At 43.8% G+C, this 27141-nt stretch overlaps 1 protein-coding gene across 1 annotated transcript in view; it reads left to right on the top strand.

Moving 5' to 3' along the window:
• Positions 1-1361: 1361 nt before the first annotated feature.
• sypa (synaptophysin a) overlaps positions 1362-27141 on the top strand; it is a 29594-nt gene continuing 3814 nt past the window's right edge. Inside the window, exons 1-6 of the mRNA XM_052484434.1 lie at positions 1362-1511; positions 5813-5878; positions 12320-12444; positions 18219-18417; positions 18672-18863; positions 27034-27141. The exon at positions 27034-27141 is cut by the window's right edge and continues 207 nt beyond it. Coding sequence (XP_052340394.1) covers positions 1494-1511; positions 5813-5878; positions 12320-12444; positions 18219-18417; positions 18672-18863; positions 27034-27141 — 708 coding nt within the window. The 5' untranslated portion in view covers positions 1362-1493. The remainder of the gene's footprint in view (positions 1512-5812; positions 5879-12319; positions 12445-18218; positions 18418-18671; positions 18864-27033) is intronic.

Raw genomic sequence — 27141 nt, 5'->3', positions numbered from 1 at the left:
TTTAGATTCTTCAAAGTAGCCACCGTCAATGTAGGCCGTCATTGTAAATAATAATTTGTTCTTAACTGACTATTTAAATAAAAGAAAATAGTAACAAATAAATAACATCTCTGTCCAACTTTTCACTGGTACTGTATGTAAATAAGGTATTTCTTTTTTTAAGTTGTAATAAATTTGGAAAATAAAAAATAAAAAAATTGCTCTGTCATTGTGCTGTATTGTGTGTAGATTGATGAGGAAAATGTATTTGCTTTGTCATTGTGCTGTATTGTTGTAGATTGAAGGAAAATACATTTGCTTTGTCATTGTGCTGTATTGTGTGTAGATTGATGAGGAAAATACATTTGCTCTGTCATTGTGCTGTATTGTGTGTAGATTGATGAGGAAAAGACATTTTAGAACAAGGCTGTAACATATCAAACTGTGGAAAAAAAGTCAAGGGGTCTGAATACTTTTCAAACGCACTAAATGGGACTCCCAATCACAACCGGATGTGATACAGCCCGGATTCAAACCAGGGTGTATGTAGTGACGCCTCTAGCACTGCATGTAAAATAGACAATCAAGTTATCGTAAAAGACCTATTGTAATTGTATTAGCTTGTATCTTCTGATGTACACACATCTGATGTCCCTATAAGACAACCATTTTTGGTTCCCAGGAGAATCCTTTTGGGTTCCATGTAGAATCCTTTTGGGTTCCATGTAGAATCCTTTTGGGTTCCATGTAGAACCCTTTTGGGTTCCATGTAGAACCCTCTGTTGAAAGGGTCATACACGTAACCCAAAGGTTTTTTTTATCTGGAACCAGAAATTGTTATTTAAAATGGTTCTCCTAATGGGCACAGCCAAATAACCATTTTACGTTGTAGATAGCTCACTTGCTGGTTTGATAAATAACATTGCCTGAAACCTGAAGATTTGTGTGAGCTTTTCGAGTGAATGCCTATAGTCGTGTGACACACCGCGGAAGAAAAGAGACGTGGGTTCAGGCCCAGTTGGTTTACATCCCAGTGATGTGAGACAGCCACGGGTAAATAATACTAACATGTCGTCTCACTATTGGCACACAGATAGACAATTAGTTAAGCACTGCGGGCAAAGCAGCGCGTTGGTTTACTGCATGGAAAGTGAATGGTACAATTCTATATTTTGGGAAAATAAATAGCGGCAAAATACCAGCGTCATAAAGGCAGACCATAGCAGGCTTCCAAACAGACTAAATAGTTCTATTTCATTGGATGGTCTAGCTCTCCTTTACATCTAATACATCTCATTTATTTGATCCTATATTTAAATATTTCTCTACCAGTGTCGTTGGCAGTTTGTGTTATGCGCTACTGTTTTTGCCGTATCACACGCCATCCACTACACCTTACACAGTGACGCATAGCGCTGTTCCAGTCTCCTTCCCCCTACCGAGGGCTTTTCCGCTTGTTACGGCTCCCTCCCTCTGCTCCGCAATTTCTCTTATCAACGAGCAAGGCGGCCAGGATGGATATTGTGAATCAGGTAGGGGCTCTGAACATCTAGAAACATAACGGACATTTACTGCTGTTTTAAATATCAACTGTGTGTACGAACCGGTTATGAGCGTTGCTATGTAGTTATCTGGGATATTAGAATTATCAGGTAAATCCGCGGAAAGACCCCCCCCCCCCCTTATGATGCAGACGCTGTTTGTTGACTGAAATACAGCACATCTTTATAATTACTGAAGGAATGGGTGTTTATGCGTTTGTGTGAAATTAAACACACTAATTTGTGGCTCTGCCGGGTAAAATGATAAGTGTGTCATGTTATTGTTTAGTATTATGTCAGATACAGTCATTGGTGGACTATGGATGGTGATATAACGGTATACCCCGTCATATACATACATGTACGCACAGATAAATTATGGACCGAAATATCTTTGTCTATCTGTCGTCCAAATACGTATTTGTTCATATGAGTAAAATATTTTTTTTAATTCTGCAATCCTGGCATTATATTATCCGCTTATAACGCGGGCCTGGTAAAGGCTATGTGCAGCTGTCATTTCATTTCAGATTGCGTTGTATAAAATGGCAGTTCACCTTTATTCCCTACATGGCTGTATAGACTAGTGATTCTTCTTTTAGGATGCCTGGAATGCTATCTGATACATCATGCCTATAAGCAGGGATATTTCTCTCGATATTCGTTGGGTGAATATAAGAACTGAATAAATCGTTTTAGTAAAATGACTGTCCAATGCCCTCAAGTGTTAAAACATGAAATGGGTGTATGCATTTTCGTCATATTTAACACCGTATTGCTTCTAGTTGGATCCTATCATCATTTAAAACGAACGTTGCAATTAAATGATACGTTTGAGTGAGCAACAATCGGTAGTTATTATTGGTAATTGTTCGCATGATAATGCTCGTGGTTTCTGACTGAGCATCACAAGCTTTACCACAGGAGCTTAAAGCGTAATGGTGTCATGTCCAATCCAAACCGCACCTTTTACCAGGCCCAGTCTCTCCGGGTCGACGTTAACGGCAGGCCATGACTTCGCGTATTCACACCTCACTCTCTGTACTCAAATATTTCGATAGTTGGCCCATCTGTGCTCAAATATTTAGGCTACATACCATGTTTTATAGCCGATATGTGGACATTTTATACAATATTAAAACCCACAGACGCAAAACAAATATTCAATCATCATGTTGTTTATTTCATTAAAGGTGCCATGTCATACATACCACAGCCTCCTCACCGAATATACGATATATCTTATTGTAATCTGAACACACGATGAGACGGAATAGACCTACTATTGAGAATAACACACAACTCGCGTAAAGGCTGTAGACATATGCAGATGACGGTGAAAATAAATCATGCATGAAAATGCAATATACACTAAACATAGTTCTTCCTGATCTTGAGTTGAAAGCGCTTCCGCAGGGAAGCTGGCCCATGTTGACTCCATGTCTTACCCGCAGTTGATGTCAAATTGGCTGGATGTCTTTTGGGTGGTGGACCATTCTTGATAAACATGGGAAACTGTTGAATGTGAGAAAGTCCGACAGTGTTGCTGTTTTTGACACACTCAAACCAGTGCGCCTGGCAACTACTACCATTACCCCGTTCAAGGGCACTTAAAATATTTTCTTATGCCCAATCACCCTCTGAATGGCACACATACACAATCCATGTCTCAATTATCTCAAGCCTTTAAAATCTGTCTTTAACCCGTCGCCTCCCCTTCATCTACACTGGTTTTAAGTGGATTTAACAAGTGACATCAGTAAGGGATCGGAGCTTTCACCTGGTCAGGCTGTCATGGAAACAGCAGGTGTTCATAATGTTTTGTAAACTCAGTGTATTGCCTTCATCCCCACTCTGACCTGTTGCTAATAGGCCTATTTTGTAATGATAAGAGACACTTCATTAGTCCCACATCTTTACTGTGGATGATGATGTGGGTGGGTGGGTGAATCATTATGTCATCATAGGAAAATAATTATTGTCTGTGTGTCTGTTGTATGTAGGCTACCATGAGAAACATGATATGGGTTTATAATAATCAGTCATTGTGTTCTCTCTATCGGTATACAGACTCTCTGTTGAGAATCCTATATTACTGCTGTAGGCCTATAGAGATGATGGTGACAAAAAAAAACAAGATGATGCGTCTACTGTGCGTCTTTTGTGATCGCTTCTTCAAGGGACAATTAAAATATCAGCTTCGTAATAATCATCTCCAGCACCAGCCCCAACATCCACCTATGTGAGAAAAACGAGGAAGTTACTTTTTTCCAATGACGTCATCGTGTGATTTTAACCAATTGTGAATAGGCATTGCCTAGTAACTGCCTACTAATTGTCCTCTAATTGGTTGATAATGTCATTGGAAACATGGATCTTCCTCTATTTTTATTTTACTACAAAACATAGAAACTCGCCATTTTCACATACAGTGGAAGTCAGAAGTTTACATACACTTAGGTTGGAGTCATTAAAACTCGTTTTTCAACCACTCCACAAATTTCTTGTTAACAAACTATAGTTTTGGCAAGTCGGTTAGGACATCTACTCTGTGCATGACACAAGTCATTTTTACAACAATTGTTTACAGACAGATTAATTCACTTATAATTCACTGTATCACAATTCCAGTGGGTCCGAAGTTTACGTACACTAAGTTGACTGTGCCTTTAAACAACTTGGAAAATTCCAGAAAAGAATGTCATGGCTTTAGAAGCTTCTGAAAGGCTAATTGACATCATTTGAGTAAATTGGAGGTGGACCTGTGGATGTATTTCAAGGCCTACCTTCAAACTCAGTCCCTCTTTGCTTGACATCACGGGAAAATCAAAAGAAATCAGCCAAGACCTCAGAAAAAAATGTGTAGACCTCCACAAGTCTGGTTCATCCTTGGGAGCAATTTCCAAACGCCTGAAGGTACCACATGCATCTGTACAAACAATAGTACGCAAGTATAAACACCATGGGACCATGCAGCCGTCATACCGCTCAGGAAGGAGACGCGTTCTGTCTCCTAGAGATGAATGTACTTTGGTGTGAAAAGTGCAAATCAATCCCAGAACAACAGCAAAGGACCTTGTGAAGATGCTGGAGGAAACAGGTACAAAAGTATCTATATCCACAGTAAAACAAGTCCTATATCGACATAACCTGAAAGGCCACTCAGCAAGGAAGAAGCCACTGCTCCAAAACCGCCATAAAAAAGCCAGACTACGGTTTGCAAATGTACACGGGAATAAAGATTGTACTTTTTGGAGAAATGTCCTCTGGTCTGATGAAACAAAAATAGAACTGTTTGGCCATAATGACCATCGTTATTTTTGGAGGAAAAAGGGGGAGGCTTGCAAGCCAAAGAACCCCATCCCAACCGTGAAGCACGGGGGTGGCAGCATGATGTTGTGGAGGTGCTTTGCTGCAGGAGGGACTGGTGGCATCATGAGGAGGGGATAATATGTGGATATATTGAAGCAACATCTCAACACATCAGTCAGGAAGTTAAAGCTTGGTTGCAAATGGGTCTTCCAAATGGACAATGACCCCAAGCATATTTCCTAAGTTGTGGCAAAATGGCTTAAGGACAACATAGTCAAGGTATTGGAGTGGCCATCACAAAGCCCTGACCTCAATCCCATAGAAAATGTGTGGGTTCAACTGAAAAAGTGTGTGCGAGCAAGGAGGCCTACAAACCATTACACCAGCTCTGTCAGGAGGAATGGGCCAAAATTCACCCAACTTATTGTGAGAAGCTTGTAAAGGCTACCTGAAACGTTTGACCCAAGTTAAACAGTTTCAAGGCAATGCTACCAAATACTAATTGTGTGTATGTAAACTTCTGACCCACTGGGAACGTGATGAAAGAAATAAAAGCTGAAATAAATCATTGTCTCTACTATTATTCTGACATTTCACAATCTTAAAATAAAGTGGTGATCCTAACTGACCTACGACAGGGGATTTTTACTAGGATTAAATGTCAGGAATTGTGAAAAACTGAGTTTAAATGTATTTGGCTAAGGTGTATGTAAACGTCCGACTTCAACTGTATGTTGATGTTGGGGTGGTGCTGATGATGATGAATATAGTGGCATTTCCTGATTAACAGGTTGCAATGTTAATAGACGTTTGATTAGACCCACTTATATCTGTATCATTTCAGTAGGCCTACATTAGTACAGTTGTTCTCTACTTCTGCTGTCTGTGTAGTGCTTCGTTATTTTATTAAACCGATCAATGATGAATGGCTGTTTTGTTATGATTTGGAATCATCGTTGTTAATTTTCTTTCTTCTCCAGTTGGTTGCAGGCGGACAGTTCAGAGTCCTCAAAGTTCCCCTGGGCTTCATCAAAGCTCTAGAATGGGTAAGTCAATGTTCTCATGGGCTTCATCAATGCTCTAGACTGGGTAAGTCAATGTTCCCATGGGCTCTATCAAAGCTCTAGAATGGGTAAGTCAATGTTCTCCTGGGCTTTATCAAAGCTCTAGAATAGTTAAGTCAATGTTCTCCTGGGCTTTATCAAAGCTCTAGAATGGGTAAGTCAATGTTCTCATGGGCTTCATCAAAGCTCTAGAATGGGTAAGTCAATGTTCCCATGGGCTTCATCAAAGCTCTAGAATGGGTAAGTCAATGTTCTCCTGGGCTTTATCAAAGCTCTAGAATGGGTAAGTCAATGTTCTCCTGGGCTTTATCAAAGCTCTAGAATGGGTAAGTCAATGTTCTCCTGGGCTTTATCAAAGCTCTAGAATGGGTAAGTCAATGTTCTCCTGGACTTTATCAAAGCTCTAGAATGGGTAAGTCAATGTTCTCCTGGGCCTTATCAAAGCTCTAGAATGGGTAAGTCAATGTTCTCCTGGGCTTTATCAAAGCTCTAGAATGGGTAAGTCAATGTTCTCATGGGCTTCATCAAAGCTCTAGAATGGGTAAGTCAATGTTCTCCTGGGCTTTATCAAAGCTCTAGAATGGGTAAGTCAATGTTCTCCTGGGCTTTATCAAAGCTCTAGAATGGGTAAATCAATGTTCCCCTGGGCTTTTGTCAAAGCTCTAGAATGGGTAGGTAATCTCCCTCTCTCTCTCTCTCTCTCTCTCTCTCTCTCTCTCTCTCTCTGTCTCCCCCCTCTCTCTCTGTCTCTCTCCTCATCTCTCTGACCCCCTCTAACTCTAATCTCCCCCTCTCGCTCTGTCTCTCTCTGTCTTTCTCCTCCTCTCACCCCCTCTCTCTCTGTCTCTCTCCCCCTCTCTCTCTCTCTGTCTCTCTCTTTCTCCCCCCTCTCTCTCTGTCTCTCTCCTCATCTCTCTGACCCCCTCTAACTCTAATGTCCCCCTCTCGCTCTGTCTCTCTCTGTCTTTCTCCCCTCTCTCTCTGTCTCTCTCCTCTTCTCTCTGACCCCCTCTAACTCTAATCTCCCCCTCTCGCTCTGTCTCCCTCTGTCTTTCTCCCCCTCTCTCTCTGTCTCTCTCCTCTTCTCTCTGGCCCCCTCTAACTCTAATCTCCCCCTCTCTCTTGTCCTCCCACTGTCCTTCTCTCTGGCCCGTCAATTAAATTTCCATTTCAATTTAAGGGGCTTTATTAACATGGGAAACATATGTTTACATTGCCAAAGCAAGTGCAATAGATAATAAACAAAAGTAAAATAAACAATAAAAAATTCAGAGGAAACATTACACTCCAAAATAATATCATATTGTCATATTATGTCATATTAAGTCATATGTCATGTTATGTCATATTATGTCATATTAAGTCATATAATGTCATATTAAGTCATATAATGTCATATTATGTCATATTAAGTCATAATGTCATATTATGTCATATTAAGTCATATTATGTCATATTTAGTCATATAATGTCATATTATGTCATACTAAGTCATATAATGTCATATTATGTCATATTAAGTCATATTATGTCTACATACAGTGTTGTGACGATGTGCAAATAGTTAGTTTACAAAAGGGAAAATAAATCAACATAAATTTAGGTTGTATTTACAATGGTGTTTGTTCTTCACTGGTTGCCCGTCTCTCTCTCCCCTGTCTCTCTCTAAAACAACACTAAGTCCAAGGTTAGTCTCTAACTAGAAACAACACTAGGTCCAGAGTTAGTCTCTAACTAGGAACAACACTAGGTCCAGAGTTAGTCTCTGACTAGGAACAACACTAGGTCCAGAGTTAGTCTCTAACTAGGAACACCACTAGGTCCAGAGTTAGTCTCTGACTAGGAACAGCACTAGGTCCAGAGTTAGTCTCTAACTAGGAACAACACTAGGTCCAGAGTTAGTCTCTGACCACGAACAGCACTAGGTCCAGAGTTAGTCTCTGACTAGGAACAACACTAGGTCCAGAGTTAGTCTCTGACCAGGAACAGCACTAGGTCCAGAGTTAGTCTCTAACTAGGAACAACACTAGGTCCAGAGTTGGTCTCTAGCTAGGAACAACACTAGGTCCAGAGTTAGTCTCTGACTAGGAACAGCACTAGGTCCAGAGTTGGTCTCTAACTAGGAACAACACTAGGTCCAGAGTTAGTCTCTAACTAGGAACAACACTAGGTCCAGAGTTAGTCTCTGACTAGGAACAGCACTAGGTCCAGAGTTAGTCTCTGACTAGGAACAGCACTAGGTCCAGAGTTGGTCTCTGACTAGGAACAGCACTAGGTCCAGAGTTAGTCTCTGACTAGGAACAGCACTAGGTCCAGAGTTAGTCTCTGACCAGGAACAGCACTAGGTCCAGAGTTAGTCTCTGACCAGGAACAACACTAGGTCCAGAGTTAGTCTCTGACTAGGAACAGCACTAGGTCCAGAGTTGGTCTCTAACTAGGAACAACACTAGGTCCAGAGTTAGTCTCTAACTAGGAACAACACTAGGTCCAGAGTTAGTCTCTAACTAGGAACAACACTAGGTCCAGAGTTAGTCTCTAACTAGGAACAACACTAGGTCCAGAGTTAGTCTCTGACCAGGAACAACACTAGGTCCAGAGTTAGTCTCTGACCAGGAACAACACTAGGTTTAGAGTTAGTCTCTGACCAGGAACAACACTAGGTCCAGAGTTAGTCTCTGACCAGGAACAACACTAGGTCCAGAGTTAGTCTCTGACCAGGAACAACACTAGGTCCAGAGTTAGTCTTTAACTAGGAACAACACTAGGTCCAGAGTTAGTCTCTGACCAGGAACAACACTAGGTCCAGAGTTAGTCTCTGACCAGGAACAACACTAGGTCCAGAGTTAGTCTCTGACCAGGAACAACACTAGGTCCAGAGTTGGTCTCTAACTAGGAACAACACTAGGTCCAGAGTTAGTCTCTAACTAGGAACAACACTAGGTCCAGAGTTAGTCTCTGACTAGGAACAGCACTAGGTCCAGAGTTAGTCTCTGACTAGGAACAGCACTAGGTCCAGAGTTAGTCTCTGACTAGGAACAGCACTAGGTCCAGAGTTAGTCTCTGACCAGGAACAACACTAGGTCCAGAGTTAGTCTCTGACTAGGAACAACACTAGGTCCAGAGTTAGTCTCTGACCAGGAACAACACTAGGTCCAGAGTTAGTCTCTGACCAGGAACAACACTAGGTCCAGAGTTAGTCTCTGACCAGGAACAACACTAGGTCCAGAGTTAGTCTCTGACCAGGAACAACACTAGGTCCAGAGTTAGTCTCTGACCAGGAACAACACTAGGTCCAGAGTTAGTCTCTGACCAGGAACAACACTAGGTCCAGAGTTAGTCTCTGACCAGGAACACCACTAGGTCCAGAGTTAGTCTCTGACCAGGAACACCACTAGGTCCAGAGTTAGTCTCTGACCAGGAACAACACTAGGTCCAGAGTTAGTCTCTAACTAGGAACAACACTAGGTCCAGAGTTAGTCTCTGACCAGGAACAACACTAGGTCCAGAGTTAGTCTCTGACCAGGAACAACACTAGGTCCAGAGTTAGTCTCTGACCAGGAACAACACTAGGTCCAGAGTTAGTCTCTGACCAGGAACAGCACTAGGTCCAGAGTTAGTCTCTGACTAGGAACAGCACTAGGTCCAGAGTTAGTCTCTGACCAGGAACAACACTAGGTCCAGAGTTAGTCTCTGACCAGGAACAACACTAGGTCCAGAGTTAGTCTCTGACCAGGAACAACACTAGGTCCAGAGTTAGTCTCTGACCAGGAACAACACTAGGTCCAGAGTTAGTCTCTGACCAGGAACAGCACTAGGTCCAGAGTTAGTCTCTGACTAGGAACAGCACTAGGTCCAGAGTTAGTCTCTAACCAGGAACAACACTAGGTCCAGAGTTAGTCTCTGACCAGGAACACCACTAGGTCCAGAGTTAGTCTCTGACCAGGAACACCACTAGGTCCAGAGTTAGTCTCTAACCAGGAACAACACTAGGTCCAGAGTTAGTCTCTAACCAGGAACACCACTAGGTCCAGAGTTAGTCTCTGACCAGGAACAGCACTAGGTCCAGAGTTAGTCTCTGACCAGGAACAGCACTAGGTCCAGAGTTAGTCTCTAACCAGGAACAACACTAGGTCCAGAGTTAGTCTCTGACCAGGAACACCACTAGGTCCATAATCTGAGACTTTTTGAAAATCAATAATGAAAATTGAAAAGCAATAAAATCAATAATGGGACAGCTATTGAAAAGCAGCACCATTCGAATTCTGTTTGTGCTATGGGACCTCTCCTCCTTTAAGGCGACATCTGTACATCTTATATGAGATTCATATCTGTCTCCCAATTGGCGCAGCGGTCTAAGGCACTGCATCTCGGTGCTAGAGGCGTCACTACAGACCCTGGTTCGATTCCAGGCTGTATCACAATCGACTGTGATTGTGAGGCCCATAGGGCGGCGCACAATTGGCCCAACGTCGTCCGGGTTTGGGTTTGGCCGGCGTAAATGAGAATTGGTTCATAACTGACTTGCCTACTTAAATAAAGGTTAAATAAAAAATAATGTGTCTTCTGAATAGGAGTCAAGAAGCTGAACACATCCTGGAAATACCTAGGCAGTGGCTTCAGATAGTATCAGGCCTATACTCAGTAACTGTGACAACCACACATTGACGAGAGTAATAGCGCCGCCCGGTGGCCGTCGGCAGTCACGACACGCTGGACCAGTCACCATGACATCACAGTGTCTGCTTCTGAAACGGCTCCAACGTTCTCTTGTTAGTTACACAATTTATTCATTTATTTATTTACCAGATCCTATGTCCTTCAGGAGGAGGGAGGATAGCGGGTGAGATTATCTGAACATTGTCACTTGGAGTCGTGAATGAGTGGGCGCCGAGTACGCCCTCCCTCCCACGCACGCACGCACGCACGCACGCACGCACGCACGCACGCACGCACACACACACACACACACACACACACACACACACACACACACACACACACAGGAGGATGAGACAGATGGCAGTGAGATGTAAAAGCAGCTAGATTCTCCTCCATCCAAACCGATCTGGCCTGCCCTACGACATCACATGCTACACTAACCTCATCTCTTAGTGTTGGGGGATCTGCTTGATTTAATAAATCTACTGGGGGGTCTACTGGATTTAATACATCTACTGGGGGTGGGGGGGATCTACTGGATTTAATACATCTACTGGGGGGTCTACTGGATTTAATACATCTACTGGGGGTGGGGGATCTACTGGATTTAATACATCTACTGGGGGATCTACTTGATTTAATACATCTACGGGGGGTCTACTGGATTTAATACATTTACTGGGGGGATCTACTGGATTTAATACATCTACTGGGGGGTGGGGGGATCTACTGGATTTAATACATCTACTGGGGGGATCTACTTGATTTAATACATCTACGGGGGGGTCTACTGGATTTAATACATCTACTGGGGGGTCTACTGGATTTAATACATCTACTGGGGGTGGGGGATCTACTGGGTTTAATACATCTACTGGGGGGTCTACTGGGTTTAATACATCTACTGGGGGGTCTACTGGGTTTAATACATCTACGGGGGGGGGTCTACTGGGTTTAATACATCTACTGGGGGGGGTCTACTGGATTTAATACATCTACTGGGGGGGGGGATCTACTGGATTTAATACATCTACTGGGGGGGGGTCTACTGGGTTTAATACATCTACGGGGGGGGGGTCTACTGGGTTTAATACATCTACTGGGGGGTTTGTGAAATGATAGTGGTTGCTTGGCCATAGGCCTCGGGTGTAGGCCCCAAATAGTGCACTACTTTCTACCAGGGCCCTGGTTCAAAGTAGTGCACTATGTAGGGAAAAGGACAAGTATTTTACTACATTTATTATTGTTATGAATATGTGTTTCTCTTATTACCATAAACTGTGATTTACTGTATGTTATATGACCCTTGATCACGTAACTGAAATTCACAGGCTAGTGTAAAAGGGAGACAATTATAGGGCCATTATTTTAACTCTTGTTTTTATCTCTTCTATTGTCTCCTTTCCTGTCCTCTTATCTCTTCTATTGTCTCCTTTCCTGTCCTCTTATCTCTTCTATTGTCTCCTTTCCTGTCCTCTTATCTCTTCTATTGTCTCCTTTCCTGTCCTCTTATCTCTTCTATTGTCTCCTTTCCTGTCCTCTTATCTCTTCTATTGTCTCCTTTCCTGTCCTCTTATCTCTTCTATTGTCTCCTTTCCTGTCCTCTTATCTCTTCTATTGTCTCCTCTCCTCTCCTCTCCTCTCCTCTCCTCTCCTCTCCTCTCCTGTCCTCTTATCTCTTCTATTGTCTCCTTTCCTGTCCTGTCCTGTCCTGTCCTCTCCTCTCTTCTCCTCTTATCTCTTCTATTGTCTCCTTTCCTGCAGATCTTTGCCATCTTTGCATTCTCAACATGTGGGAGTTACTCCGGGATGTTCAAGATGAGTGTGGAGTGTAAAAACAGGACCGAGAGCGACCTGAGTATAGAAGTGGAATTCGAGTATCCTTTCAGGTCAGTCAAGTTCTCTGGGTTTTAGGTTGACTAGCGTTAAATGTGTCTATGTTTTACGTCCAAAATGGCACCCTATTCCCCATAAGGACCTGTTCACCATAGGGACCTGCTCACCATAGGGACCTGCTCACCCTAGGGACCTGTTCACCCTAGGGACCTGCTCACCCTAGGGACCTGCTCACCCTAGGGACCTGCTCACCCTAGGGACCTGCTCACCCTAGGGACCTGCTCACCCTAGGGACCTGCTCACCATAGGGACCTGCTCACCATAGGGACCTGCTCACCCTAGGGACCTGCTCACCATAGGGACCTGCTCACCATAGGGACCTGTTCACCATAGGGACCTGTTCACCATAGGGACCTGTTCACCATAGGGACCTGTTCACCATAGGGACCTGTTCACCATAGGGACCTGCTCACCATAGGGACCTGCTCACCATAGGGACCTGTTCACCATAAGGACCTGTTCACCATAGGGACCTGTTCACCATAGGGACCTGTACACCATAGGGACCTGTTCCCCATAGGGACCTGCTCACCCTAGGGACCTGCTCACCATAGGGACCTGTTCACCATAGGGACCTGTTCACCATAAGGACCTGTTCACCATAGGGACCTGTTCACCATAGGGACCTGTTCACCATAGGGACCTGTTCCCCATAGGGACCTGCTCACCATAGGGACCTGTTCACCATAGGGACCTGTTCACCATAAGGACCTGTTCACCATAGGGACCTGTTCACCATAGGGACCTGTTCACCATAGGGACCTGCTCACCCTAGGGACCTGCTCACCATAGGGACCTGTTCACCATAGGGACCTGTTCACCATAAGGACCTGTTCACCATAGGGACCTGTTCACCATAGGGACCTGTTCACCATAGGGACCTGTTCCCCATAGGGACCTGCTCACCCTAGGGACCTGCTCACCATAGGGACCTGTTCACCATAAGGACCTGTTCACCATAGGGACCTGTTCACCATAGGGACCTGTTCACCATAGGGACCTGTTCCCCATAGGGACCTGCTCACCCTAGGGACCTGCTCACCATAGGGACCTGTTCACCATAGGGACCTGTTCACCATAAGGACCTGTTCACCATAAGGACCTGTTCACCATAAGGACCTGCTCACCCTAGGGACCTGCTCACCATAGGGACCTGTTCACCATAGGGACCTGTTCACCATAAGGACCTGTTCACCATAAGGACCTGCTCACCCTAGGGACCTGCTCATCCTAGGGACCTGTTCACCATAGGGACCTGTTCACCATAGGGACCTGTTCACCATAAGGACCTGTTCACCATAAGGACCTGTTCACCATAGGGACCTGTTCACCATAGGGACCTGTTCACCATAGGGACCTGTTCACCATAGGGACCTGTTCACCATAGGGACCTGTTCACCATAGGACCTGTTCACCATAGGGACCTGTTCACCATAAGGACCTGTTCACCATAGGGACCTGTTCACCATAGGGACCTGTTCACCATAGGGACCTGTTCACCATAGGGACCTGTTCACCATAGGGACCTGTTCAATAGGGACCTAGTTCACTATAGGGACCTGTTCACCATAGGGACCTGTTCACCATAGGGACCTGTTCACCATAGGGACCTGCTCACCATAGGGACCTGTTCACCATAGGGACCTGTTCACCATAGGGACCTGCTCACCATAGGGACCTGCTCACCATAGGAACCTGTTCACCATAGGGACCTGTTCACCATAGGGACCTGTTCACCATAGGGACCTGTTCAAAGAATAGTGCACTATGTAGGGAATAGGGTACCATTTGAGACACATCCTGTGTTTTGCTGCTAATGGGACAGACTGGTTGTCTCCTTACTACCGTCAAGACTGTGTTAGCCCACTGATCTGAAGCATAGGCATTAAGTCAGGGAGTTAACGCAAGTCTTCAGATCTCAGTGAGTGTTGTTCAGCAAACTACCTTCACTGTACTATGTCAGAATGTCATGATAAAAGCGTCTGCTAAATGGCATATATTATTATTATTATTATACAGAATGTCAGAATGTCATGATACAGAATGTCAGAATGTCAGAATGTCATGATACAGAATGTCAAAATGTCATGATACAGAATGTCAGAATGTCATGATACAGAATGTCATGATACAGAATGTAAAGAATAAATAAGAATATGTACATATAAATGTCATGGATGAGAATGTCATGATACAGAATGTCAGAATGTCATGATACAGAATGTCAGAATGTCATGATACAGAATGTCATGATACAGAATGAATGTAATGTACAGAATGTCAGAATGTCATGATACAGAATATTCATGAGATGAAATGTCAGAATGTAAACATGATACAAAATGTCAGAATGTATGATACATAATGTCAGATGTCATGATACAGAATGTCATAGAGTATGATACAGAATGATGGTATAGTCAGAATGTAATGATACAGAATGTCAGGGTATGTCATGATACAGAAATTCATGATACAAAATGAGATGAGAATGTTGTGATAAAAAATGCAAAGATGTGATGATACAGAATATCAGTAATGTCATGAAACTAAATGTCAGAATGGTCATGAGTACAGAAATCAAATCACATTTAATTGGTCATATAAACACATGATGTTAGCAGATGTTATATATGAGATGTAGTGAAATGCTTGTGTATGTAAACTAGTTACTTGTTAGTAAGTATCTAACAAGATAATCTAACAATGTAAACAAAAGATGGTACCTTATACACATAAGATGTAATGTAGGAATAAATAAGAATATGTACATATAAATATATGGATGAGAGATGGCCGAACGGCACAGGCAGGATGTAGTAGATGGTGTAGAGTACAGTATATATATGAGATGAGTAATGTAGGGTATGTAAACTAGATGCAGTAGATGGTATAGAGTACAGTATATACATGAGATGAGTAATGTAGGGTATGTAAACAAGATGCAGTAGATGGTATAGAGTACAGTATATACATATGAGATGAGTAATGTAGGGTATGTAAACAAGATGCAGTAGATGGTATAGAGTACAGTATATACATATGAGATGAGTAATGTAGGGTATGTAAACAAGATGCAGTAGATGGTATAGAGTACAGTATATACATATGAGATGAGTAATGTAGGGTATGTAAACAAGATGCAGTAGATGGTATACAGTACAGTATATATATGAGATGAGTAATGTAGGGTATGTAAACAAGATGCACTAGATGGTATACAGTACAGTATATATATGAGATGAGTAATGTAGGGTATGTAAACAGGATGCAGTAGATGGTATAGAGTACAGTATATACATGTGAGGTTAGTAATGTAGGGTATGTAAACAAGATGCAGTAGATGGTATACAGTACAGTATATATATGAGATGAGTAATGTAGGGTATGTAAACATTATATAAAGTGGCATTGTTTAAAGTGACTAGTGATACATTTATTACATACATTTTTAATTATTAAAGTGGCTAGAGATTTGAGTCAGTATGTTGGCAGCAGCCACTCAATGTTAGTGATGGCTGTTTAACAGTCTGATGGCCTTGAGATAGAAGCTGTTTTTCAGTCTCTCGGTCCCTGCTTTGATGCACCTGTACTGACCTAGCCTTCTGGATGATAGCGGGGTGAACAGGCAGTGGCTCGGGTGGTTGATGTCCTTGATGATCTTTATGGCCTTCCTGTGACATCAGGTGGTGTAGGTGACCTGGAGGGCAGGTAGTTTGCCCCCGATGATGCGTTGTGCAGACCTCACTACCCTCTGGAGAGCCTTACGGTTGAGGGCGGAGCAGTTGCCGTACCAGGCGGTGATACAGCCCGACTGGATGCTCTCGATTGTGCATCTGTAAAAGTTTTTTGGTGACAAACCAAATTTCTTCAGCCTCCTGAGGTTGAAGAGGCACTGTTGCACCTTCTTCACCACGCTGTCTGTGTGGATGAACCATTTCAGAATGTCCGAATGCCAGAATGTCATGATACAGAATGTCAGAATGTCATGATTCAGAATGTCAGAATGTCATGATACAGAATGTCATGATACAGAATGTCAGAATGTCATGATTCAGAATGTCAGAATGGCATGATACAGAATGTCATGATACAGAATGTCAGAATGTCATGATTCAGAATGTCAGAATGTCATGAGAATGGCATGATTCAGAATGTCAGAATGTCATGATACAGAATGTCATGATACAGAATGTCAGAATGTCATGATACAGAATGTCATGATACAGAATGTCAGAATGTCATGATACAGAATGTCATGATACAGAATGTCATGATACAGAATGTCATGATACAGAATGTCAGTGTCATGATACAGAATGTCAGAATGTCATGATACAGAATGTCAGAATGTCATGATACAGAATGTCATGATACAGAATGTCAGAATGTCATTATTCAGAATGTCAGAATGTCATGATACAGAATGTCATGATACAGAATGTCAGAATGTCATGATACAGAATGTCATGATACAGAATGTCAGTATGTCATGATACAGAATGTCAGAATGTCATGATACAGAATGTCAGAATGTCATGATACAGAATGTTAGAATGTCATGATGCAGATGTCATGATACAGAATGTAAGAATGTCATGATACAGAATGTCATGATACAGAATGTCAGAATGTCATGATACAGAATGTCATGATACAGAATGTCAGAATGTCATGATTCAGAATGTCAGAATGTCATGATACAGAATGTCATGATACAGAATGTCATGATACAGAATGTCAGAATGTCATGATACAGAATGTCAGAATGTCATGATGCAGAATGCCATGATACAGAATGTCAGAATGTCATGATACAGAATGTCATGATACAGAATGTCATGATACAGAATGTCAGAATGTCATGATACAGAATGCCATGATACAGAATGTCACAATGTCATGATACAGAATGTCATGATACAGAATGTCAGAATGTCATGATACAGAATGTCAGAATGTCATGATACAGAATGTCATGATACAGAATGTCAGAATGTCATGATACAGAATGTCATGATACAGAATGTCAGAATGTCATGATACAGAATGTCAGAATGTCATGATACAGAATGTCATGATACAGAATGTCAGAATGTCATGATACAGAATGTCAGAATGTCATGATACAGAATGTCAGAATTTCATGATTCAGAATGCCATGATACAGAATGTAAGAATGTCATGATACAGAATGTCAGAATGTCATGATACAGAATGTCATGATACAGAATGTCATGATACAGAATGTCAGAATGTCATGATACAGAATGTCAGAATGTCATGATACAGAATGCCATGATACAGAATGTCAGAATGTCATGATACAGAATGTCATGATACAGAATGTCAGAATGTCATGATACAGAATGTCAGAATGTCATGATACAGAATGCCATGATACAGAATGTCACAATGTCATGATACAGAATGTCAGAATGTCATGATACAGAATGTCATGATACAGAATGTCAGAATGTCATGATACAGAATGTCAGAATGTCATGATACAGAATGTCAGAATGTCATGATACAGAATGTCATGATACAGAATGTCAGAATGTCATGATACAGAATGTCAGAATGTCATGATACAGAATGTCAGAATGTCATGATACAGAATGTCAGAATGTCATGATACAGAATGTCAGAATGTCATGATACAGAATGCCATGATACACAGTGTCCACATACTTTTGGTCAAGTAGTGTATATGCGTTTTCATTGATTGATTGAGAATCTCCTGCTCCTCTGTCTCCATCTTCAGGCTTCACCAAGTATACTTTGACGCCCCAACCTGTAAAGGGGGTCCCCCTGAGCGTCTCTTCCTGGTTGGTAACTACTCTTCCTCGGCAGAGTTCTTCGTCACCATCGGTGTGTTTGCCTTCCTCTACTCCATGGCTGCCCTCAGCGTCTACGTCTTCGCCCTGGAGAAGTACAGAGAGAACAACAAGGGACCACTCATCGTGAGTGGGGTTGGGGGAGGGGTGGGGGTTTGGGGGTGGGGGCTTGGGGGTTGGGGGGTGGGCGGTGGGGGGGTGGGGGGTTGGATGTGTGTGTTGTTGCATTTACAGTTAAAGGGTAAGTTAAAATATATTTGCACTTTAATCTCTTTTTTATTTTCTCACATTAATGTTCACCGTTTTTAGCCGTCGATTTTGAACATTCGACTACATCCCGTCTTCCTGTGTGTGTTTCGTGTTTCCACCTTCCGCCGCAGGATTTTGGCGTGACGTGTGTGTTCACCTTCATGTGGTTGGTCAGCTCCGCTGCGTGGGCGAAGGGCCTGTCGGATGTCAAGGCGTCCACGGACCCTGAGAAAGTGGTGGATCTGATCTCAGCCTGCGACGAGGAAGGGAACCGCTGTCGTGAAGTTCACGACCCCGTCATGTCTGGACTCAACACCTCCGTCGTGAGTGTCTGGTTTTAACAGCTAGGTTCTGCTTCAACGCTATAACAGTTTATTGTAGCAGTGATCTTACCTTGTGAGTGTCTCTGCTGTGTTCCGTTGCAGTACAATAATATTGTCTTACATTCATTGTAACAGAGATGTTATATTACATTCATTGTAACAGAGATGCTAATTTACATTCATTGTAACAGATATGTTATATTACATTCATTGAAATTAGAAACAATGCCATTGAAACATTATCATTGAAACATTGAAAAGAGAAATTCGATATGAATGATTAATCAGCAGAATCCATGTTTTTAATAATAACCCTCTCATGTGGGATTGTTGACATCTCCCACATCTTTTTGATCTCCCTGGATCCTTGGTAATGTCCTGAGAGATCTCCCTGAATCCTGGATCCTTGTTAATGTCCTGAGAGATCTCCCTGGATCCGTGGTAATGTCCTGAGAGATCTCCCTGGATCCTTGTTAATGTCCTGAGAGATCTCCCTGGATCCTTGTTAATGTCCTGAGAGATCTCCCTGGATCCTTGTTAATGTCCTGAGAGATCTCCCTGGATCCTTGGTAATGTCCTGAGAGATCTCGCTGGATCCTTGTTAATGGCCTGAGAGATCTCCCTGTATCCTTGTTAATGTCCTGAGAGATCTCCCTGAATCCGGGATCCTTGTTAATGTCCTGAGAGATCTCCCTGGATCCTGGATTCTTGTTAATGTCCTGAGAGATCTCCCTGGATCCTTGGTAATGTCCTGAGAGATCTCCCTGGATCCTTGTTAATGTCCTGAGAGATCTCCCTGGATCCTTGTTAACGGCCTGAGAGATCTCCCTGGATCCTTGTAAATGTCCTGAGAGATCTCCCTGGATCCTTGTTAATGTCCTGAGAGATCTCCCTGGATCCTTGTTAATGGCCTCAGAGATCTCCCTGGATTCTTGTTAATGTCCTGAGAGATCTCCCTGAATCCGGGATCCTTGTTAATGTCCTGAGAGATCTCCCTGGATCCTGGATTCTTGTTAATGTCCTGAGAGATCTCCCTGGATCCTTGGTAATGTCCTGAGAGATCTCCCTGGATCCTTGTTAATGTCCTGAGAGATCTCCCTGGATTCTTGTTAACGGCCTGAGAGATCTCCCTGGATCCTTGTAAATGTCCTGAGAGATCTCCCTGGATCCTTGTTAATGTCCTGAGAGATCTCCCTGGATCCTTGTTAATGGCCTCAGAGATCTCCCTGGATCCTTGTTAATGTCCTGAGAGATCTCCCTGAATCCGGGATCCTTGTTAATGTCCTGAGAGATCTCCCTGGATCCTTGTTAATGTCCTGAGAGATCTCCCTGGATCCTTGTTAATGTCCTGAGAGATCTCCCTGGATCCTTGTTAATGTCCTGAGAGATCTCCCTGGATCCTTGTTCATGTCCTGAGAGATCTCCCTGGATCCTTGTTAATGTCCTGAGAGATCTCCCTGGATCATTGTTAATGTCCTGAGAGATCTCCCTGGATCCTGGATCCTTGTTAATGTCCTGAGAGATCTCCCTGGATCCTTGTTAATGTCATGAGAGATCTCCCTGGATCCTTGTTAATGTCATGAGAGATCTCCCTGAATCCTGGATCCTTGTTAATGTCCTGAGAGATCTCCCTGGATCCTTGTTAATGTCCTGAGAGATCTCTCTGGATCCTTGTTAATGTCCTGAGAGATCTCCCTGGATCCTTGTTAATGTCCTGAGAGATCTCCCTGGATCCTTGTTAATGTCCTGAGATATCTCCCTGGATCCTTGTTAATGTCCTGAGAGATCTCCCTGGATCCTTGTTAATGTCCTGAGAGATCTCCCTGGATCCTGGATCCTTGTTAATGTCCTGAGAGATCTCCCTGGATCCGTGGTAATGTCCTGAGAGATCTCCCTGGATCCTTGTTAATGTCCTGAGAGATCTCCCTGGATCCTTGTTAATGTCCTGAGAGATCTCCCTGGATCCTGGATCCTTGTTAATGTCCTGAGAGATCTCCCTGGATCCGTGGTAATGTCCTGAGAGATCTCCCTGGATCCTTGTTAATGTCCTGAGAGATCTCCCTGGATCCTTGTTAATGTCCTGAGAGATGTCCCTGCCTGGATCCTGGAGCCTTGTTAATGTCCTGAGAGATCTCCCTGGATCCTTGTTAATGTCCTGAGAGATCTCCCTGGAACCTTGTTAATGTCCTGAGAGATCTCCCTGGATCCTGGATCCTTGTTAATGTCCTGAGAGATCTCCCTGGATCCGTGGTAATGTCCTGAGAGATCTCCCTGGATCCTTGTTAATGTCCTGAGAGATCTCCCTGGATCCTTGTTAATGTCCTGAGAGATCTCCCTGGATCCTGGATCCTTGTTAATGTCCTGAGAGATCTCCCTGGATCCTTGTTAATGTCCTGAGAGATCTCCCTGGATCCTTGTTAATGTCCTGAGAGATCTCCCTGGATCCGCGGTAATGTCCTGAGAGATCTCCCTGGATCCTTGTTAATGTCCTGAGAGATCTCCCTGGATCCTGGATCCTTGTTAATGTCCTGAGAGATCTCCCTGGATCCGTGTTAATGTCCTGAGAGATCTCCCTGGATCCTTGTTAATGTCCTGAGAGATCTCCCTGGATCCTTGTTAATGTCCTGAGAGATCTCCCTGGATCCTTGTTAATGTCCTGAGAGATCTCCCTGGATCCTGGATCCTTGTTAATGTCCTGAAAGATCTCCCTGGATCCTTGTTAATGTCCTGAGAGATCTCCCTGGATCCGTGGTAATGTCCTGAGAGATCTCCCTGGATCCTTGTAAATGTCCTGAGAGATCTCCCTGGATCCTTGGTAATGTCCTGAGAGATCTCCCTGGATCCTTGTTAATGTCCTGAGAGATCTCCCTGGATCCTTGTTAACGGCCTGAGAGATCTCCCTGGATCCTGGATCCTTGTTAATGTCCTGAGAGATCTCCCTGGATCCGTGGTAATGTCCTGAGAGATCTCCCTGGATCCTTGTTAATGTCCTGAGAGATCTCCCTGGATCCTTGTTAATGTCCTGAGAGATCTCCCTGGATCCTGGATCTGTGGTAATGTCCTGAGAGATCTCCCTGGATCCTTGTTAATGTCCTGAGTCAGCTTGTTTTTGAATTTTGAAACCATTGCATACTTTAGCTATGACATAACTATGTAATGTAGCGTATAAAGGCCCCCTAGGTCTGTATACAAATCAAATTGTATTAGTCACGTGCTGAATACAACAGGTATAGTAGACCTTACAGTGAAATGCTGAATACAACAGGTGTAGTAGACCTTACAGTGAAATGCTGAATACAACAGGTATAGTAGACCTTACAGTGAAATGCTGAATACAACAGGTGTAGTAGACCTTACAGTGAAATGCTGAATACAACAGGTGTAGTAGACCTTACAGTGAAATGCTGAATACAACAGGTGTAGTAGACCTTACAGTGAAATGCTGAATACAACAGGTGTAGTAGACCTTACAGTGAAATGCTGAATACAACAGGTGTAGTAGACCTTACAGTGAAATGCTGAATAAAACAGGTGTAGTAGACCTTACAGTGAAATGCTGAATACAACAGGTGTAGTAGACCTTACAGTGAAATGCTGAATACAACAGGTGTAGTAGACCTCACAGTGAAATGCTTACTTACGAGCCCCTAACCAACAACGTTGTCAAAAAATAATACGAATAAGAATAAGAAATAAAAGTAACAAGTCATTTTTTGCAGTATAATTACACAAACCAAACGTATGTGGACACCTGCTCATCAAACATCTCATTCCAACATCATGAGCATTAAAATGGAGTTGGTCCCCCCTTTGTTGCTATAACAGCCTCCACTCTTCTGTGAAGGCTTTACACTAGACGCTGAAACATTGCTGCTATAACAGCCTCCACTCTTCTGTGAAGGCTTTACACTAGACGCTGAAACATTGCTGTGGGAACTTGCTTCCATTCAGCCAGAGCATTAGTGAGGTTGGGCACTGATGTTGGGCGATTTGGTCTGGCTCGCAGTCGGCATCCAATTTGGCATTTGTTGGAGTTGAGGTCAGGGCACTGTGCAGGCCAGTCAAGATCTTCCACACCGATCTCGACAAACCATTTCTGTATGGACCTCGCTTTGTGCACGGGGGACATTGTCATGCTGAAACAGGAAAGGGCCTTTTCCAAACTGTTGCCACAAAGTTGGAAGCAAAGAATCATCTAGAATGTAATTGTATGCTGCAGCGTTAAGATTTCCCTTCACTGGAACTAAGGGGCCTGAACCATGAAAAACAGCCCCAGACCATTATTCCTCATCCACCAAACTTTACAGTTGGCACTATGCATTGGGGCAGGTAGTGTTGGCATCCGCCAAACCCAGATTAGTCCGTCAGACTGCCAGATGGTGAAGTGTGATTCATCACTCTAGAGAATATGTTTCCACTGCTTTAGAGTCCAATGGCGGCGAGCTTTACACCATCTTAGGCTTGTGTGCGGCTGCTCGGCCACGTAAACCCATTTCATGAGCCTCCTGACAAACAGTTATTGTGTTGACGTTGCTTCCAGAGGCAGTTTGGAACTCAGTAGTGAGGGTTTTTAACGTTGTTCTTCGTCCTCCTCTGATGAGGAGTATGAAATATCGGACCAATGCGCAAGGTGGTATGTGTTCATGATGATTTATTTTGAACACTGAAAATACAAAATAACAACGTGAACTTAACGAAAACTGAAACAGTCCTGAAAGGTGCAGAAAACACTAGACAGTCCTGAAAGGTGCAGAAAACACTAGACAGTCCTGAAAGGTGCAGAAAACACTAGACAGTCCTGAAAGGTGCAGAAAACACTAGACGGTCCTGAAAGGTGCAGAAAACACTAGACAGTCCTGAAAGGTGCAGAAAACACTAAACAGTCCTGTAAGGTGCAGAAAACACTAGACAGTCCTGAAAGGTGCAGAAAACACTAGACGGTCCTGAAAGTGCCTGAAAGGTCCTGCGAAAAACACTAGACAGTCCTGAAAGGTGCAGAAAACACTAGACGGTCCTGAAAGGTGCAGAAAACACTAGAAAACACTAGACGGTCCTGAAAGGTGCAGAAAACACTAGACGGTCCTGAAAGGTGCAGAAAACACTAGACGGTCGGGTGCAGAAAACACTGAAAGGTGCAGAAAACACTAGACAGTCCTGAAAGGTGCAGAAAACACTAGACAGTCCTGAAAGGTGCAGAAAACACTAGACAGTCCTGAAAGGTGCAGAAAACACTAGACAGTCCTGAAAGGTGCAGAAAACACTAGACAGTCCTGAAAGGTGCAGAAAACACTAGACAGTCCTGAAAGGTGCAGAAAACACTAGACGGTCCTGAAAGGTGCAGAAAACACTAGACAGTCCTGAAAGGTGCAGAAAACACTAGACGGTCCTGAAAGGTGCAGAAAACACTAGACAGTCCTGAAAGGTGCAGAAAACACTAGACGGTCCTGAAAGGTGCAGAAAACACTAGACAGTCCTGAAAGGTGCAGAAAACACTAGACAGTCCTGTGCAGAAAACACTAGACAGTCCTGAAAGGTGTAGAAAACACTAGACAGTCCTGAAAGGTGTAGAAAACACTAGACAGTCCTGAAAGGTGCAGAAAACACTAGACAGTCCTGAAAGGTGCAGAAAACACTAACACTAAACAGTCCTGTAAGGTGCAGAAAACACTAGACAGTCCTGAAAGGTGCAGAAAACACTAAACAGTAGACAGTCCTGTAAGGTGCAGAAAACACTAGACAGTCCTGAAAGGTGCAGAAAACACTAGACAGTCCTGAAAGGTGCAGAAAACACTAGACAGTCCTGAAAGGTGCAGAAAACACTAGACAGTCCTGAAAGGTGCAGAAAACACTAGACAGTCCTGAAAGGTGCAGAAAACACTTAACAGAAAATAATCACCCACAAAACACAGGTGGGAAAAGGATACCTAAGTATGATTCTCAATCAGAGACAACCAGGCTACCTAAGTATGATTCTCAATCAGAGACAACGAACGACACCTGCCTCTGATTGAGAACCACACCAGGCCAAACACATAAACACAACATAGAAAAAATAACATAGACAACCCACCCCAACTCACGCCCTGACCACACTAACACAAAGACATAACAAAGGAACTAAGCTCAGAACGTGACAGTGTTGCAACCGAGGACAGATCATTTCTTACACGGTTCAGCGCTCGCATTCTGTGAGTTTGTGTGGCCTACCACTTCGCGGCTGAGCCGTTGTTGCTCCTAGACGTTTCCACTTCACAATAACAACATTTACATTTGACCGGAACAGGACAACACATACAGTTGACCGGGGGCAGCTCTAGCAGGGCAGAAATTTGACAACCTGACTTGTTGAATAAGTGGCATCCTATGACAGTGCCACGTTGAAAGTCACTGAGTCACCCCAGTCTGAGGTCCTGAGCGCTCTGGAGCAGGTTTTTATCAAGCATCTCTGTACTTTGCTCCGTTAATCTTTCCCTCAAACCTGACTAGTCTCCCAGTCCCTGCCACTGAAAAACATCCCCACAGCATGATACTGTAACCACCATGCTTCACCGTAGGGATGGTGCCTGGTTTCCTCCAGACGTGACGCTTGTCTTTCAGGCCAAAGAGTTTAATATTGGTTTTATCAGATGAGAAAATATTTTTTTCTCATGGTCTGAGAGTCCTTTAGGTGCCTTTTGGCAAACTCCAAGCGGACTGTCATGTGCCTTTTACTGAGGAGTGTCTCCCGTCTGGCCACTCTGGAGTCTGGTGGAGTCCTGCAGAGATGGTTGTCCTTCTAGAAGGTTCTGCCATCTCCACAGAGGAAGTCTGTAGCTCTGTCAGAGTGACCATCTGGTTCATGGTCACCACCCTGACCAAGGCCCTTCTGTCCGATGGCTCAGATTGGCCGGGCAGCCAGCTCTAACTTCTTCCATTTAAGAATGATGGAGGCCACTGTGTTCTTGGGGACCTTCAATGCTGCAGAAATGTTTTGGTACCCTTCCCCAGATCTGTGCCTCGACATAATCCTGTCTCGGAGCTCTAAGGACAATTCATTGGATGAATTCATGGCTTAGTTTTTACTGTGACATGCACTGTGAACTGTGGGATCCTATGTAGACAGGTGTGTGCCTTTCCAAATCATATCAATCAATTGAATTTACAGCAGTGTACTCCCATCAAGTTGTAGAAACATCGCAAGGATGATCAATGGAAACAGGATGCACCTGAGCTCAATTTCGAGTCTCATAGCAAAGGGTCTGAATACTTATGGTAATAATATATTTGTGTTTTTTTTTCTTGTTTTAATTTGGAAACATTTCTTAAAACCTGTTTTCACTTTGTCATTATGATGTATTTTGTGTAGATTAATGAGGATTTTTGTTTTTCATTTTAGAATAATGAATGTGGATAAAGTCAAGGGGTCTGAATACTTTCATAATGCACTGTACAGTATAGTGTATCTTTTCTCTCTCTCTCTCTGTCTCTCTCTCTCTCTCTCTCTCTCTCTCTCTCTCTCTCTCTCTCTCTCTCTCTCTCCCCCCTCTCACTCTCTCTCTCTCCCCCCTCTCACTCTCTCTCTCCTTCCCCCTCTCTATCACTCTCTCCTTCCCCCTCTCTCTCTCCCCTCCCACTCTCTCTCTCTCTCTCGCTGTCTCTCTCCCCTTCCCCCTCTCTATCGCTCTCTCTCTCCCCTTCCCCCCCCTCTCTCTCTTTCCCCTTCCCCCTCTCTCCCCCTCTCTCTCCCCCTCCCACTCTCTCTCTCCTCTCCTCTCTCCCCTCCCCTCTCTCTCTCTCTCTCCCCTTCCCCCCTCTCTCTCTCTCCCCTCTCTCTCTCTCTCTCTCTCTCTCTCTCTCTCTCTCTCTCTCTCTCTCTCTCTCTCTCTCTCTCTCTCTCTCTCGCTGTCTCTTCCCCCCCCTCTCTATCGCTCTCTCTCCCCTCCCCTCTCTCTCTCTCCCCTCCCCTCCCCTCTCCTCCCCTCTCCCCCCCTTACCCATCTCTATCGCTCTCTCTCTCCCCTCCCCCTCTCTCTCCCCCTTACCCCTCTCTATCGCTCTCTCTCTCCCTTACCCCTCTCTATCTCTATCTCTCTCTCCCCTCTCCTCTCTGTCTCACTCCTTCCCTCTCTTCCCTTCCATTATCTACAGTACTTCATAGTAATCGCAGCATTTCTCTCTCTCTTCTTCCCAGTGTTTTGGCTTCATGAACCTGGTGCTGTGGGGAGGAAACCTGTGGTTCGTCTTTAAGGAGACCGGCATCATCGCCCCCTTCATGCGCGCCCCTCCTCCCCAGGAGAAG

Source organism: Oncorhynchus keta, chromosome 28, assembly GCF_023373465.1.
Source record: "Oncorhynchus keta strain PuntledgeMale-10-30-2019 chromosome 28, Oket_V2, whole genome shotgun sequence".
Taxonomy (NCBI): Eukaryota; Metazoa; Chordata; class Actinopteri; order Salmoniformes; family Salmonidae; genus Oncorhynchus; species Oncorhynchus keta.
The sequence above is the reverse complement of the archived record's forward strand: the minus strand, read 5'-3'. Positions and strand labels throughout refer to the sequence as shown.